Source organism: Ornithodoros turicata, chromosome 8 (genome assembly GCF_037126465.1).
Source record: "Ornithodoros turicata isolate Travis chromosome 8, ASM3712646v1, whole genome shotgun sequence".
Lineage (NCBI taxonomy): Eukaryota > Metazoa > Arthropoda > Arachnida > Ixodida > Argasidae > Ornithodoros > Ornithodoros turicata.
In genome coordinates this window covers 40,101,377-40,116,357 of record NC_088208.1, presented here as the reverse complement: position 1 = coordinate 40,116,357, position 14,981 = coordinate 40,101,377, and the positions used below count along the sequence as shown (strand labels likewise).

Below are 14,981 nucleotides of genomic sequence, written 5' to 3'. Positions count from 1 at the left end.
CTATCACCTATCACTACGCGCCCCCGCTCACCCGTGAGATCCGGAAACGCTTGGAAACAACGGTGACAACGGCTTGTGACTCATGAGCTCATGAGAAATCTCTCTGCAAACTTTTGACACGAAAAATAAAGCACAGGCAGGGAACGTAGACGTTATCTGGGCCAAAGCACGACGTGCGAACTCAGTTCATACTTTATTGTATGCTTACAGGTTTACATACACGGAGCACGTGACATCTTTTCCTTTTTATCTTCGTTTTTTTTACGCACATCCTTCTCCACGACTTGTCTCCTGCTCATGAATGGAGCTCTCTCACTCTCTCACCAGTCTCGAAAACTCTCGCCTCTCTGCGAGATTTGGAGCCGTGAAACATGGAATATGGCGGTTGATGATGATGTGAGAGTAATAGAACGGTTACGTGTTGTAATAGGTAAGTTTTCTTTATTGTAGTAACATTTCCCCTTGACCTACAGGCTGACGTCTGTCCTCTTTCGGTTGCCGAGTAATTCTGAGCATTGACTGGCGCTAACGACTTACGTTCGCGAAGTAGGCCTATCCAACAGGTTGCCATAGCTTTATCGTGTCTCAAGAGCAATTACTCCTTTGACGCTATTCACCGCGTTGAACATCTTTGTAGGTAGCGAATTTGTTGCTGTACGACCCGCGTAGCGACAGGTACGGCCGTCGGGTCTCACTATGAACAAACGACGACCTTGAGCGTGAGCGATTGAGGAAAGTTTTTGTCATTCATTCATGAAAGTTGTACGGAAAGTTTTCTCAATGAGGTACATGGATGGGTTGTGTAATTACACCAGACTTTCGTCTTGCAAAGTGAGCTCACTGAAGGGATTCGATCCGCCGAGTGTTTGACTCGATTAAACTTAGTATGCGAAAAGTCGAAAATTGATTACGCAGGTGAAGCCAAGAATCTGCCCCGCAGAAGCCATGGGGCAAACGAGGTACGAGATGTGTACTGTGCAATTAAGCTGGATCAAGAAGAGATCTTTCGAACCACAGCACGAGAGAAAACTGCCAAGTAAGATTTATTTCCCACGGAATGTTCCCTTTCTGTAAAGTGCATCATGTTCGTTTCACGGAAGCCTCCAGACGATAACTATTCTGAAGACGGAAAAAAAAAAAAAAAGTCGACACCTCACTGAAAATGCCCGACATAATGAGGTGATAATATTACAACGCGAGGAAAATTAAAGTATCAGTTGCGATGGGCATGTTGTTTAGCAAAAAGCATTCGTCTCTCATTGACAGAGTGCTTCTCTGGAAATTCGAGTTCTTTTGTCGGTTCATAGGTGGCAGCGGTGTCACTGTCGTCTGCTGGCTTTTTAAATATTCTATGAATAGCAGGACTGTGGAAAGTCAGGCTAGCACGTTTCCCATTTTGTTCTGGTTCTGTGTACATTTCTGAATGTGGCAGCAACATAGAAGTGCTTGCAGATGTCAGCCAACTTTGGCCTGCCAACTTTGAGCAAATAAAGGAGCTTCAGTTGCTTTAGTTTCTGTTCTGTAGGGACACTCTGGTTGTGAGAAAATATTGTTTTTGGCCGTTTTGATCAGACATAATGTTACATAAATGCATGGCAGGTTATAGCAGGAAAATCTGCATGTTCCACATTTCCTCTTTTTTTTTCAGTTTTCCTGGCTCTTTTAATTGACCATTTTTTTACCATGATTGCTCATACGACTTAACTCGGTCAACTGACCGGCATTCCACAGACAACAATGTGGGGGTTGATAAGATACCATTTAAAGGTGTCTACCAACCTGGAAAACAGGTGATTGTCAGGGGATTTTTATGTGACTGGAAAAGTCAGAGGATTGTCAGGGAAGCTGCCAAAAAGCAGCTGAAGTCCCAGACAAGTGCCACGATGATATGCAGCGAATTGAGAGTGCTGATGAGTGTGGTTGAGCGGCTATGCCACACCAACGCTGCAATGGGTGACGGTTCACCAATACGACAAGCTCAGAGGCCGAAAAGTGAGGCAGTGTCACTAAGTAACCTATAAAACAAAGAGAGAGAGAGACAAGGGCCATGAATGAGGCACAGTATCAGGTCCGCCTACTGCGTGAAAACATTGGTTTTCTTTAACAGTAACGAGAAATTTGTATTTGTATTCTGTTTCTCTGAACTCAATATATAAATGATCAGCTACCTGTATCAAAATGTAGAAACAGACACAGAGTTTCCTTTTGTTTTGGTCGGGGAATTCGCTTGATATAGTCGGTGAAAGCCTGGAAAAGTCTGGGAATTGGAAGGCTACAACAAGGTTGACATTCTGCATTCTGGTGCAGAGGAGAGATATACTCATTGGTGCGATGGCAGAACCACCGTTAGCAGTATTAACATGGTTAACCCGCGTGTGTTAGTGTCAGCCTGAATAATTGGCAGTATTGGAGCTAATACAGCAACTCTTGCAATCTTGCCACATCAGAGTGACGTCCAACATAAAGAGAAGTTTCTGAAGTTTGTTTCTGCCATTGCAGTTCTTTCTTCGGTGAGGACTTTCAGTTCGAGATTCCTCGCGAGTTCCGTTACTTCTCGGTCTATGTTGTGGAGAGGGAGCGTGCTTCCAACAAGGACAAGACCCTGGGCAAGGTGACCATCAAGAAGAAAGGCATGGACAAGTACTATGGAAAAGACAGCTGGTTCCCCATCTTGCCCGTGGACGCAGATTCTGAAGTCCAGGTACGACAGCACAATGTTTGCAGACCTTTGGAGAGTGGTGGCATTCACGACAGTTCACTCGCACATTTTCGTCGTGTCATTACCGGGGATCGGAACCGGAACTGAACCTGAACCGAAAACTGAAAAAAACGTCATTTTCTGATGAACCGAACCCGAACAATTTTTTTGCTTGTCCTGAACCGAACCGGAACTGAACAAAAAAAAAATTCATACGGTTACTGGTTCGGGAATCGGTTCAGAGGTGAAATAATTGTACTACTGACCGGTTAAACCGGGACCAAAAAAAGTAACGTTTCCAATCCCTGTAAATGTCCCGACCACTGACTGATTTTTTTTGTCTTTGTTTTGTATGTGCGGGGGGTTCTCTCTGAGCCGAACCCGAACCGATATACCTGAACCGGTTCAAGCTGATAATTTCGGTTCAGCAGAGCTAAACCCGAACCGGAACGAAAAAAAATACCAGTTGCGATCCCTGGTCATTACGCGTGGTGTTGCACACAAATGTGCGAGTATTCGCAAAGTGTTCCTGCCGTTGTTCCAGAGTGCAGTAGAGAGAGTTGGATTGGATTGGCTGGGCATGTGGTTATGACCTCATGGATTGTACTTGGGCAAAATTTGCAGCAGTCTGTGGTAACATTTATGAGAAATAAGACAAATGTTTGCAGCATACCTTCAGAGCTGTCGTCTTGCCAACATTGTTTTTTCAGGGCAAAGCTCATATTGTGATATGCCTGGAGCCGTCATCCAAGTCTTCCATCTATGGCCCCTGTGCAAGGCTTTCTGTCAGGTGGGATGCCTCTTCGTCATCATGTCGTTGATTTAGAAGACTCAACTGTCTCTACTAGAATATAACTTTAAGCCACTTTTCTTTGTTTGCCTCATCAGCACCTGATCGTCTGATTTGCGTGAAACTTTTACCAAAATGCCGGCCAGTCTTGGGTAGTGACTAGTAACAGTAACTAGTTACTTTTCTACAAAAAGTAACTATGACTAGTTACCACCTTTAAAGTAGCTGTAAAATGTAACTAACTACATTACTCAGGTATTGCAATATTTTTCACGCGTCAGTTCTGTATCGAAATTTTGTCCAGGCTTCGAATGCCCTGCCAGTTTTCCCGAGCAGGAATTCCACGAATTTTGTCATATCATACGCACCCAGCCTTAGACTAACTACCACGGCCTTTAAACTGGTCCGTTGGAAATCCTCCGTTCATAACGCGGTATAATTACGCTTGGACAGTACAATCGCTAAGACAATTTGTTTAGTTACACTTATTTGACTTTTTAAACTGTAACCATATAACGTAACTAAGTTTCTCAAATGTGGTAAATGTATCTGTAACTAGTTACATTTCAAAAATTATAACTAACTCAGTTACTATTTTTGTAGGGCAACTGTAACTTAATTATTCTAGTTACTTTTCTTATTAACTTACCCATGACTGATTTGCTGACACCCTTTCCGGTTGCAGGGTGACCGAATGTTCAGACCTGAACCTGGTGAACGGGTCGTGCAATCCGTACGCACAGGTAACCCTATGCAACGGTCAGTGCAAGCAGGAAGCGCGCAAGAGCAAAGTCCGTCGCAAGACCATCTGCCCACGCTTTGAAGACGTCTTCCTCTTCGATGTATGCTTCCATTTGCTCTAAACAATTCTGATCCTGTCTCTGAATACTTGCCTTGACATGACGAAAACCTGTTTCAGCTCAAACCTCAGAGGACGGACAAGCAAACTCGCTCAATTCAGGACGAGTTCAGCTCTTTGGAGCTCAGGTGAGTTCTTACGGAGGGAAATATAGATTCACTCGGCACCTCTAAGGTGCCGAGCCGAGCAAAGGTGCCGATAAAAGCAATCAGTATACTGTTCAGGGGCTGTGCCAGACATCAGAGCACATGATGAGATCACCAACTGTTGGAGAAACAAACTGTGAAATGTTGCGGGTTCATTGGGAAAAAATAAAATAAAAAAATGTATGGAAGTTCAACATTTTGTGCCTTGACTCTCTGGGCGATCTAGAACACGCAAAATATATTGTTTAATCCTCCACTTTACGGGCACTTCTAGCAACAAATGAAACTCACGGTTGTCTGCATCAATTTTGCAGGGTGTCCTTGAACCATGACATAAGTGTTGTGGGTGGCATGTTTGGCAGCATGTTCCTCGGTGAGGTGAGGATTCCACTCAAGGACTTGGACCTGGAGAGAGGGCACGAAGCTTGGTCAGTCTCAAGTTTCCAGTATTTTGTTCGATGAATAGGGTGTGTTCTCTGAAGGGGCTTGGATGCGACAGTTTGCATTCTACCCTTTTCCCTGGTAATCTTGCTAGAGGAGCAGCGGCATGGTCGAGCAAATTATAGCGTCCTCTCGTTGTGGGTAGCCCAAGGTGGTGGGTTTGAATACTGGCTGTGCTGCCAGAGGATTTCTCTGGGTCCTCCCACACACTTTACAGGGGAATGTCGGCACACCCTTGCACCCCGAAGTGAAGGTTACCTCTTTAGGGTGAAACCCGATTTTGACCCAGCAAATTGCCCTCACTGAGACGTCTGTAGAATGCTGTTACATCACCGTTTGTACCAAACCAGCACAGTTAGTTTGAGTAACTGAGACCGATTTCTCCCCGAATTTAGTATACTGGAAGCTTTTTTCACCCGAATTCGCGTGAATTTAGAGCGCACGTTTATTTGCCCGATTTTTACCCCACGAATTTAGAAAAAAATATTTCCCGAAAACTTCAGGCTCTGAACATACAAAGGGGGGCAAACACAAAACAAGCCTGGAGACATGTACAGTTAAAATATAGCAGTTGAAACATCGTAGTTGTCGAAAATGCCTGTTTCAACCCTATTTCAACTGTTCATAACCTCCCTGGCCCCGACTCCTTAAAAGATAAATGAAATGGCACACACGCACGACTTCCTCAGACCCTGTTACTAGCGTTTCGGCAATCCCGTCGTCTGCTGCAATCGTCGTTCTTCAGTGAGAGTGCTTGTTATAGTTAGGGCCTGACTTTTTCGGGTTTTATTTTTGGTCAAATTCGGGGGGTAAATATCGGGTGATATTTTTCATTTGAAAATTCGGGTGTATTCGGGTTAAATCCCATTACGGCATATTCTGTCGTCAGGAATTCGGGTGTATTCGGGTGATTTCTTTTTGTTTAATAAAAATTTGTCTTAACATGGAACTAATGTTTAGCAATGTTATCATACTTTATTTTAATGCACGCTTATGAGTGTGCCACGCGACCCAGATGTTTTCGGGTAGATTCAGGTTAAACCCGAATTTTACAGATTTCGTTTGGGGGGTAAATATCGGGCTGATACGGGTTTAACCCTAAAAAGTGAGGCCCTAGTTATAGTTTGCACCATGTGCTGCAGCCAAAAAGGAAAAAAATTGTGGAAGGAATTGGAATCTGATGCAACAGACCCTTTCGTATGACCCCTTTTCATGACCCCTAGTGGTCTCTTGGGTTTTGAAATAATAAATAAAAATAAATAAATATATCTCCGATGCCCGTTAAATAGGTACCTGTTGCAACCGCGCGAGTGGCCGAAGCCCAGCAAGGGCGACCTGGGCTCACTGCGGCTCAAACTGTTCTTCACGTCGGACAGCGTCTTCTCTAGTCAGTTCTACTACGATCTCCGTGAGCTTCTCCTCATGTCTCCCACTGTCAGGGTGAGTTCAGATGGCGGACACTGCGGAAGCGCTGCATTAAGCGGGGTGTTTCAGCCCGTGACATCGAGCGCGGCTTATGTCCTGGGTGAAATGGTGCAACACAAAGAGGATGCTGCTCAGCCGCTGGTGAAGATCTTCAAGGGTCGCAGCTCTGTGCTTCCTCTGCTCAGGTCCCTGGCAAGCTGGGAGCTTTCTAAAGTCACGTGAGTCGACATCCAAGTTGTTGTTGTTGCCATCATGCATTAAGGGTAACTTGTACAGCCACGCGCATAGGTACAAAAATGTGTTTGGAAGTGTGATTCATGCTGGGTATCATCTTTCTTCAGGGATCCCCACACCATCTTCCGCGGCAACACGTTGGTCACCAAGTGTGTTGACGAGTACATGAAACTGACGGGGATATTGTACCTGCAAGATACTCTCAAGGTTGTCGTTGCAAAGGTATCGTCATTCTCTCTAGTGGCCTTGAATACAATTTGCTTCTGAGTAATCATTCGAATAATTGATTCACTTAATGGGCACTGAATTGAATTAACAGTTTGCCTCTGGGTAATCAACTTGCTTCTTGTCTGTACAGAAGTTGATACGCAACTTTCCACCTAATCGTGCGTTTTTCACACTCGACAGACTTTCAGTTTAATTTCATTTTTTTGTTCATTTACTGCTACAGTTTGCAAATTGAGCTAAAGGACACGCTGAATTATATTCCCATACACTTAAATGTTTATGTAAGGAAAAGTGCACACCACAGGGTAAAGGATTCTTCTGTATCATTCAGATTTTGTCCGAGCACCTGCCTTGCGAAATCGACCCGTCACGGCTTCGGGACAAGGAATGCCGAAAAGCAAACGAGGTGTGTTTTGATGACTGTGTTTTTTACCCCTCTAAGGGTTGCCAGACAACATTTATTGTTTCGGTACAAATACAGATGTTACGTGCAGGCAAACCTGAGGCGCTACGTGAACGAGGCGCTGTCTGCAATCACTCGGTCGTGGGTCGCCTGTCCCTGGGAGCTTTGTGACTTGTTTGCCATGCTGCGCGACCTGGCAGCTGACCACTTTCCTGGGCGCAAGGAGGTCCAGTACTCCATCATCTCGGTCTTCCTCTTCCTGCGCTTCTTTGCAGCTGCCATCCTCGGCCCCAAACTCTTCGAGCTCTGTTCCGAGCCCATTGTAAGCCTACGCTCATAAAACCGCTGTCAGCGATATCGTCGAGGAGCAAGGCATTATGGGATTGCCCAAAACCCGAGATATTTTTATGTGACGCGCATCGTACCACTGAACAGTTCACGAAAACCATTTTAAAGTGAGCTCATAATGGTCAAACCAAAAGTCCCTCTGCTACGGAAAAGTCGTCATGGTTTTTTCATTGTCCCACCCGCTTTGGCCAAGCTGGTTGGTGGAAGAACCAAAAGCTATGACACGGGTAAACGACGCAGAGACGAAGACAGATAGAAGCGCACAAATATCTGACACTTCCATCTGTCCTCGTCTCTGCATCGTTTTCTGTGCCGTGGATCTTCACCAACTTGCCCAAATCTACGCAATTGAACCAAACGCTAGCAAGTAGTGTAACTATGCAGTTACGTCGACCACGCAAGTCCAGGTTTTCTGCAGTTGAGTCACGGTCCAAATTCATTTTTCAGGGCGAACAAGCTAAGAGGAGCTTAACGTTGGTTTCAAAGTCAATCCAGACAATGGGCAACATTGTGAGCTCTTCTTCGGTAAGTCACTCTCCTTCCTCGTCAGCTGGTCACGACTGTGTTGTCCGAATATCCGGTGCCCAAGTGCCCAAAAGTCGCCTGGTTGTTTTGTTGTAGTTCGAGGCCCTATTTTTAAATTTCAGGCACAGCCTTTCTACAAAGAAGACTACATGAAAGAATTCTACGAAAACTTGATAACAGAAGAGCACAAAGAGAGCGTCAGGCAGGTGGGATACGAAGCGAGTATTTTTATTTCATTTTATGTCAATTGAGTATTTATATTGCAGTATTTAGAGTTGATATCCCTGAAAGACGTGCCTATGAGGAACTTGGACACGCCATCCATTGTGCTCAAAGAGGGGTGAGTACCGTAGTTTTCTTAAGCCTTTCAGCCATTCCTCATGATTAAAGGCTCCAACTTTCCGTGGTGGAAAAATAATTTTTCCACGGGGCTCCAATGTCAAATCCGCGGGCGTCCGCGAGTAAAAATCGCAAATTCCGCGCCATTCTGCAAGTGCGGCACAAATGCATATTTGGAAGCAGATGCACTCAGATCAAGCCAGTCAGTACCTCAAAGAGATGAACACACCTTTATTTTCTGTTAACCACGTTATTTTCGTCGACCACCACCGACACTGTCGACCCACGCAGCACGCCAAGCTTCGTGTTTCTCGCACAGCTCTGTATTCGACGGCAAAGCGCGTTCGGCCCCGGTATCGAACCCTGCCGTTGGTAACTCGCGTCTCGAAGAAATTCCTTATTTTGGGGCGTCCAACCTTTTCCAGCGGAATATCAGCGGCAATGAGTGCTTCCAGAAATTCCGTAACAACGTCCATTCTTGCTTCCGGGGCTGTGACCACAGAGTCCAGCGTCTGCAATCTTACGTCACGCTGCTGCAGTCCAGAGCAACCAGCAGCAACGTTATTGCCTCGCTGCGTTCCTTCCTGCCTTCGCTTCAACTTGTCGGCGTTCATGCGGTGCCTGTTGCTCACTACGTGGTCGTCGATCGTAGATTTACGTCGATGGTCGACAGACTTAGCGCACATCTTGCAAAAAAGGATGCCTCCGTCCTCATAGAATAGGGCGTTTCTGTATTCCCGAGTGCGATCCCGCGCAGTTTTCTTCCTAAGGTGCGACATGACATCGTACGAATACGAAGGCGTTCGTTCTCCATCTTCGCCGTTGCCCGAATGCACGTGCACACTGACCCTTTCTCATTTCTTTACAGCACGCGGGGAGAGGTGAATCGTGCCATGTGACTCGCGCTTCTCGCGCGTCTGCCATCGGCGCCTTTTGCAGGCATCGCTCGAAGCAAGTCTTTTTTTTTTAGCACGAAGCTTTTTTTAGCGGAGGGCTTTTTTAGATCTAATAGGCATTATTGACTAAGGGAGCTTAAATTATTAATTGCACAGTGAATTACGGCATTCCGCGGAGTTTCCGCGGGAAAAAGGCGATTCTGCGGAAAATCGTCATTTCCACGAAATTTCGCGGAATCGCGGAAAGTTGGAGGCTTTACTCATGATCATTCCTGATGCTGATGAACCACCACCTAAAGGCACAGGTATAGTCCCATGTAACTGTGCTACTCTGCGCCGGCGGAAATAATTCCCTCTATAGTCTAGCCGGCGGCATTCAGTCCTTTTGCGGATGCACGCTGAGCGAACGTGAAACAGATGTGATCAAATGAAAACAGAAAACAGCAGTTGGAACAGAACATAATGGGCACAATTTGCACTGAGCACTGATCTTACGATTAGGGCCTTTCCACTAGGCCTTCGATTAGCGTGGCACATATCCTATATGCTATGAAAGTAGGTCAGCCTTTCGTGCAGTCCCTCAGCTTTTCCCTTGCCTCTTGTGCATGTAGAACGGTCTCATTGGATCACTCTCAAATAAGGTACCACAACAACTGCACGTGAGAACCACATTGCTTCATCTTTTTCACCATAGTGTTGTGGCCTGTCTGCAAATACCCCCTTATTGCTGCTCTCTGAGTGGACAGACGCTTTATCACATGCTTTCTCCAACCTTTTCTTTCTCCCATGCGTAGAGACGTACTGTCGTAGCATATTGCTGTCTTGGTTGGGGGATGGTGAAATTTATTTGCTGTTAGTCAGTGCTGTCTGCTGCTTTTTCTCTGTCTAGCTCTGATTTTAAAGACTGCACTGAAAGTTCCAAGAAATTATGATACTGTACTACGCCTTTACCATAGTAAGGTACTGTACCATAATATTGTAACACTACTGCACTGTGCCGCTAAACTGTCTAATCCTGATACTGTTCATGCAAATGTATGCCTAACATTTCTCTCTCTCTGTCTGTTCTCTATTTCTGCTCTTGGACCTGTTCCCAGTAAGTAGCATTTGCATCCTGCATAGTGCAGACAGTGGGGAATGCTTAAAAGTGCTCCTGACAATGTCCTTGAAAGGACTTGAATGGGATCTTGCATGATATTTCTGATCATTTGCATTCTGTTTTTCTCAGGATCATGACAAAAAGAGCTCAAGGCAGGAAGAAATTGGGGCTGAAGAATTTCAAGCGACGCTACTTCTGTCTCACAACAAAGGAGCTCTACTATGCCAAGGCAAAAGGTAACATTTTAGAGCATAATTTAATTTTTAGATCGAAGTAAGATTTCCCAAAAATTTTAATTCTATTCACAATTCGTGGCTAGAACCCCCTAGCTTTCCGCAAACCCACAATTTCGCAGGATTGACCATGTCTCGCGGAACCTGCTGAATTGCGGAATATTCGATATATGACAGAATTATGTAAGGATTTCAATCGATCGGGGACATTTGCGCGGCTAAACCCGATCAGTCACGACTGCAATGCTAGACGCAACTGATACTGCTGGCACTGACACGGCTGAATGTGCCAACGTGGTGGTAATCTGGCCGAGGAGCAGTGAAAGTGGTTGCTGCTGATTATCAGAGCTGCATTACTTTCAATATGAGCAATGCTTAAGGCCCTTCTTTTTCTGCTGCGGCAAATCCTGAATTCCGCAGCAGGGAACTATGAATTCTGCAATTTTCCGCGGTAAAAGGCAAATTGCCCTAGTTCAGACAGAAAATACTCTCTGTTAGCTCTTAGTGTGGAGGAACATGGTTACAACTCCAAAAACTGTTGTGACTTAGCATAACAAGGTGCATTGTACTTTCTTCTGAGAAGGAATGACGTTTGTCACTGACTATCAAATTGTACTTGCTAAGTGACCTCTCTGCATGTACAGAGTTTACTGTCACACAGAGGTACCTGACAGCTATGTACACCAAAGCAGGGGTCAGCGTTTGCATTCCACTCCAGAATCCCAATATGTTAGAGGGTTGTTCCAGCACACAAATGGGGCCATATCATGGCCTGGTGGCCTTATCCGGTTGGCACATCTATGCTGCAACGTAAGCCGACCCGGCGCGAGCAAAGTCCGTTCATCTCGCGCATAAACTGAGTTAACCACGCGGTTTCTGCAAAATTCTACGCAAAACCTCATATTCCGCGGCAGACTGACAATTCCGCAAAGTTTTGCAGAATCGCGGAATCGCAGAAAAGGAAGGGCCTTAGCAATGCTAATTTCCTCCCCCTTTGCTGAAAAACTTCACATTGATTAGCCATAATACCCATTTAATGCAAGTGCTTGGATTTTTGCGGCCAGATTGCAGCCCCTTATGCACCATTCCCCTCTGCGACATCCTGGGCGTGGAGAAGCTGCACGAGGACTCCTTCAAGATGAAGAACGTGTTCCAGGTGATCCAACGCAGCCGCAACCTCTACATCCAGGCAAACAACTGCGTGGAGGAGAAAGAATGGATGACAATACTCAACCGCATCTGCTACTTCAACCGCTGCCGCATCCGCACCTACCATCCCGCCGCTTTTCTCAAGGGACACTGGCTATGGTCAGTTGTAACCGTTGGAAAAATATGGGGAACTTGCGTTAATTGGACTTGAGCTAATTTTATTCATTCGTTATTTATTAATCGATTTTTAATTTTATTAATTTAACGCGAAAGCAGTCTGGATAGGATAATTTGACACCAGCGTGCATGTCCCCTTACACCATTTTCAAAGGTGCACAACCTTTCAAGTGCTGCAAGTTATCTGAAGGATTTTGAGTTTTTGGAATACAACTACTTTTTTTTTACTACTTAATTTTAGCGTACACATTTTATGTCTTCTTCTTAACTCGAATGATTCTAGCTTTGAACAAGTTTGTTGCTCACCACAGTTTCTACTATCATCATCGTCATGACCAGAGATTTCTGTAGAGAGCACGCTAGCAAAACCATGTTTTAGGCGACGAGGAGTTCAAATGCACTGGAGTTATTTGGAAGTTCCTACAGATATCGAACAGACTGTGGCAATATTGGATTGGAATCTCGCAATCTCTGGAAATGCAATCTTTGATGGCGTTCCTTTCTTGTGCAGCTGTAAGGAAGAGAGTGAGACTGCACACGGCTGTTGCCCCGTCACAGTTTACAACCTGGCTGACATCAAGGTGGTCATCGACACAGACCGCGAGATGCAACGCATACACTCCATCTTTGTTGGACAGATACACAGGCTAGACGCCCTCATTGGTAAGTAATAATAGCGCCGCCGATGCGTGGTCGAAAGAGTGAGTACTAGTATCTGTGTGTATGTATGATGGAAAGGACTATGAGTACCCTCATGATTACATTGTTAAAAAGACTATGAGTACTATTTATGTATGATCAAAAGGTACCAGTACCACTCTCCATGTGCGATTGAAAAGACAACCAGTAGTACTATCCACGTATGATGGAATGTTTTACGCGGGTTTCACTGTAGTACTATTAGAGCAGTGTTATTAACTCTCTCGTTGTTAATGGCTGCTGTTGGCACTGTCGTGGAACCATGGGCAGTGATGGTCTTCCTGCATTTTGCAGTGCCACCAGCAGTTCTTGTGTCCAACGTGCAACGGACAGGTCTCGCTATCAGTTGTTTGGCGCCGGCAATATTCTGAGCTGTTCCTTTTTTTTTTTTTTTTTTTTTGGCACAGACAAGTGTCGAAGGGCAGTGGAAGGTGGCCAGGGTGCGATAGAGGCAGGTGTACCCCTTGTAATGGAGGATCCCAGCAGCCTGTTGGGTACTCTCATCTCCATTAAGACCTTTGTGGAAGCCATGGAGGTGAAACACGAACGGCATCGGCATAACCTCTACAGGCAGACGCAGTACGGCTCAAAGTGAGTAACACAGTTGTGGAGGATCTGCCTTCTACACCCTACTTCTTTCACTGGGGACACAAAAGCAGTCTTGGGTAGTAACTAAGGTAACTCGTAAATATAACTACTAGTTACTTTTCTACAAATGTAACTTATAACTGTAGCTAGTTACTGCTTTTGTTTAAAGTAACTGGAAAATGTAACTTTGAGTCAGTTCCCTTTTCCCCCAAGCAAGAATTGCACGAATTTTCTCATCTCATACACAGCCAGAATGGCCTGAGACTAATGCCAATGGCCTTATGCTGGTCCATAGGAAACCCTCTGCTTAATCACGCTTGGGCAGTACAATGGCTAAGACAAATTTTCTTAGATACACTTATTCGACAGTTTAAAATGCAACGTGGTAACTGTAGCTGTAACTAGTTCAATTTCAAAAAAAGTAACTGTAGCTCAGTTACTATTTTTGTGAGGTAACTGTAACTGCAACCTAGTTACTTTTTTTAGTAACTTGGCTTTAATAAAAGCAAGTGCCGAGTGATGAGCCCCCAAAGAAGCTGTTTTTCTCATCTCTCCAGGCAAGCTCCAATTGGGGACGACAACTACCTTCTCATGGTTGCCTGCCATCAACAGAAAGCACTCAGCTCCTCACGGCCACTCATGGGTGACTTTGCAAAGACCTGACCCCTCCGGTCGCTTGTTACATGTACATTTAATACACAGCTACATTATTACGATATATACATGTACATTAATTCATCACCCATCCAGTTGAGGGTACATGTTGTAGTGCTACACTGCAGCGGCAGTCTAAACATTTTCTAGTTGCTTTCTCTTGCTCAAAGGTCTCTGCTGTCATTATTGGCCAGTCTGGGTGGTCGGAAATCCGCTGGCAGTACATTGTGTACAAGCTTCCTAATACCTCTCCATAATTCCTATTGCGAAGCTCTCCAGTGAAATCATCCCTGTCGTGCTCCGAGACCAAACCAACATGGGTGACATAGAGCATAAAATCCTGTCTCGGATTGGCTGACAGCGCTACATCACAAGCAGACAACGCTACTCTTATTCAAACTTTCTGACCCGAGGGCGCAGTTTGTGGGATGGTACCAAATAATTAATTTATTTAAGGGATACTGCTGACATCACCACGATGTCATTTGCAGGAGTGTGAAAATAAAAGAAAATGTACAGGTCATGAGCATATTGTACAGCACAAGTAAATCCACCGTCTCGGAATTAGAACAAAATTAACGAGACTTAAATAACAATTAAACAATAACTGAACGAACAGCTGAACACGCATTAAACAGGAGTAGGCACCAACAGCAAAACGACACTTTGCTGCCAGAAAGGTACCGATACACCATCAAGAATAGAAAACAGTGTGTTTACATTTTTAGAAAGTAATCATCAATTCCACGAATAAATGAGGCAAGAGAGAGTTGGAGCCAACGAGATCGCTAGGCAGTGCATTCCAGTCCTTAATAAATAGAGTAAATAAAGAAATAGAGTCTCGCAACTAAAGGGGCGTTCCCCACAAAAGCAGGGGTAGGGGTAGACTAAAGTACAGGTAACACCCCTCTGGGTAAACGAGAGGTTGAAAAAGGGAAGACCCTCGGATGATGACCACCCCATGGCGTACCTTGTGTACATAGGTCATTGCTTTCTCACGTACTTATCATTTATGTGTGTGTGTGCATGTTTTTGTTTTTCGAGCCGGTG

At 45.0% G+C, this 14,981-nt stretch overlaps 1 protein-coding gene across 1 annotated transcript; it reads left to right on the top strand.

Moving 5' to 3' along the window:
- Nucleotides 1-261: 261 nt before the first annotated feature.
- On the top strand, nucleotides 262-13,995 carry LOC135367328 (ras GTPase-activating protein 3-like). The gene is made up of 20 exons (XM_064600542.1): nucleotides 262-430; nucleotides 916-1,036; nucleotides 2,500-2,701; nucleotides 3,409-3,488; nucleotides 4,174-4,330; nucleotides 4,408-4,475; nucleotides 4,808-4,921; nucleotides 6,224-6,374; nucleotides 6,429-6,577; nucleotides 6,701-6,815; nucleotides 7,153-7,227; nucleotides 7,316-7,546; nucleotides 8,020-8,097; nucleotides 8,220-8,303; nucleotides 8,364-8,437; nucleotides 10,561-10,667; nucleotides 11,729-11,972; nucleotides 12,502-12,653; nucleotides 13,097-13,280; nucleotides 13,835-13,995. Exons 1-20 carry the CDS (start codon nucleotides 298-300, stop codon nucleotides 13,938-13,940), a joined length of 2,625 nt encoding a protein of 874 aa, XP_064456612.1. The 5' UTR covers nucleotides 262-297; the 3' UTR covers nucleotides 13,941-13,995.
- The last annotated feature ends 986 nt before the right edge of the window (nucleotides 13,996-14,981 follow it).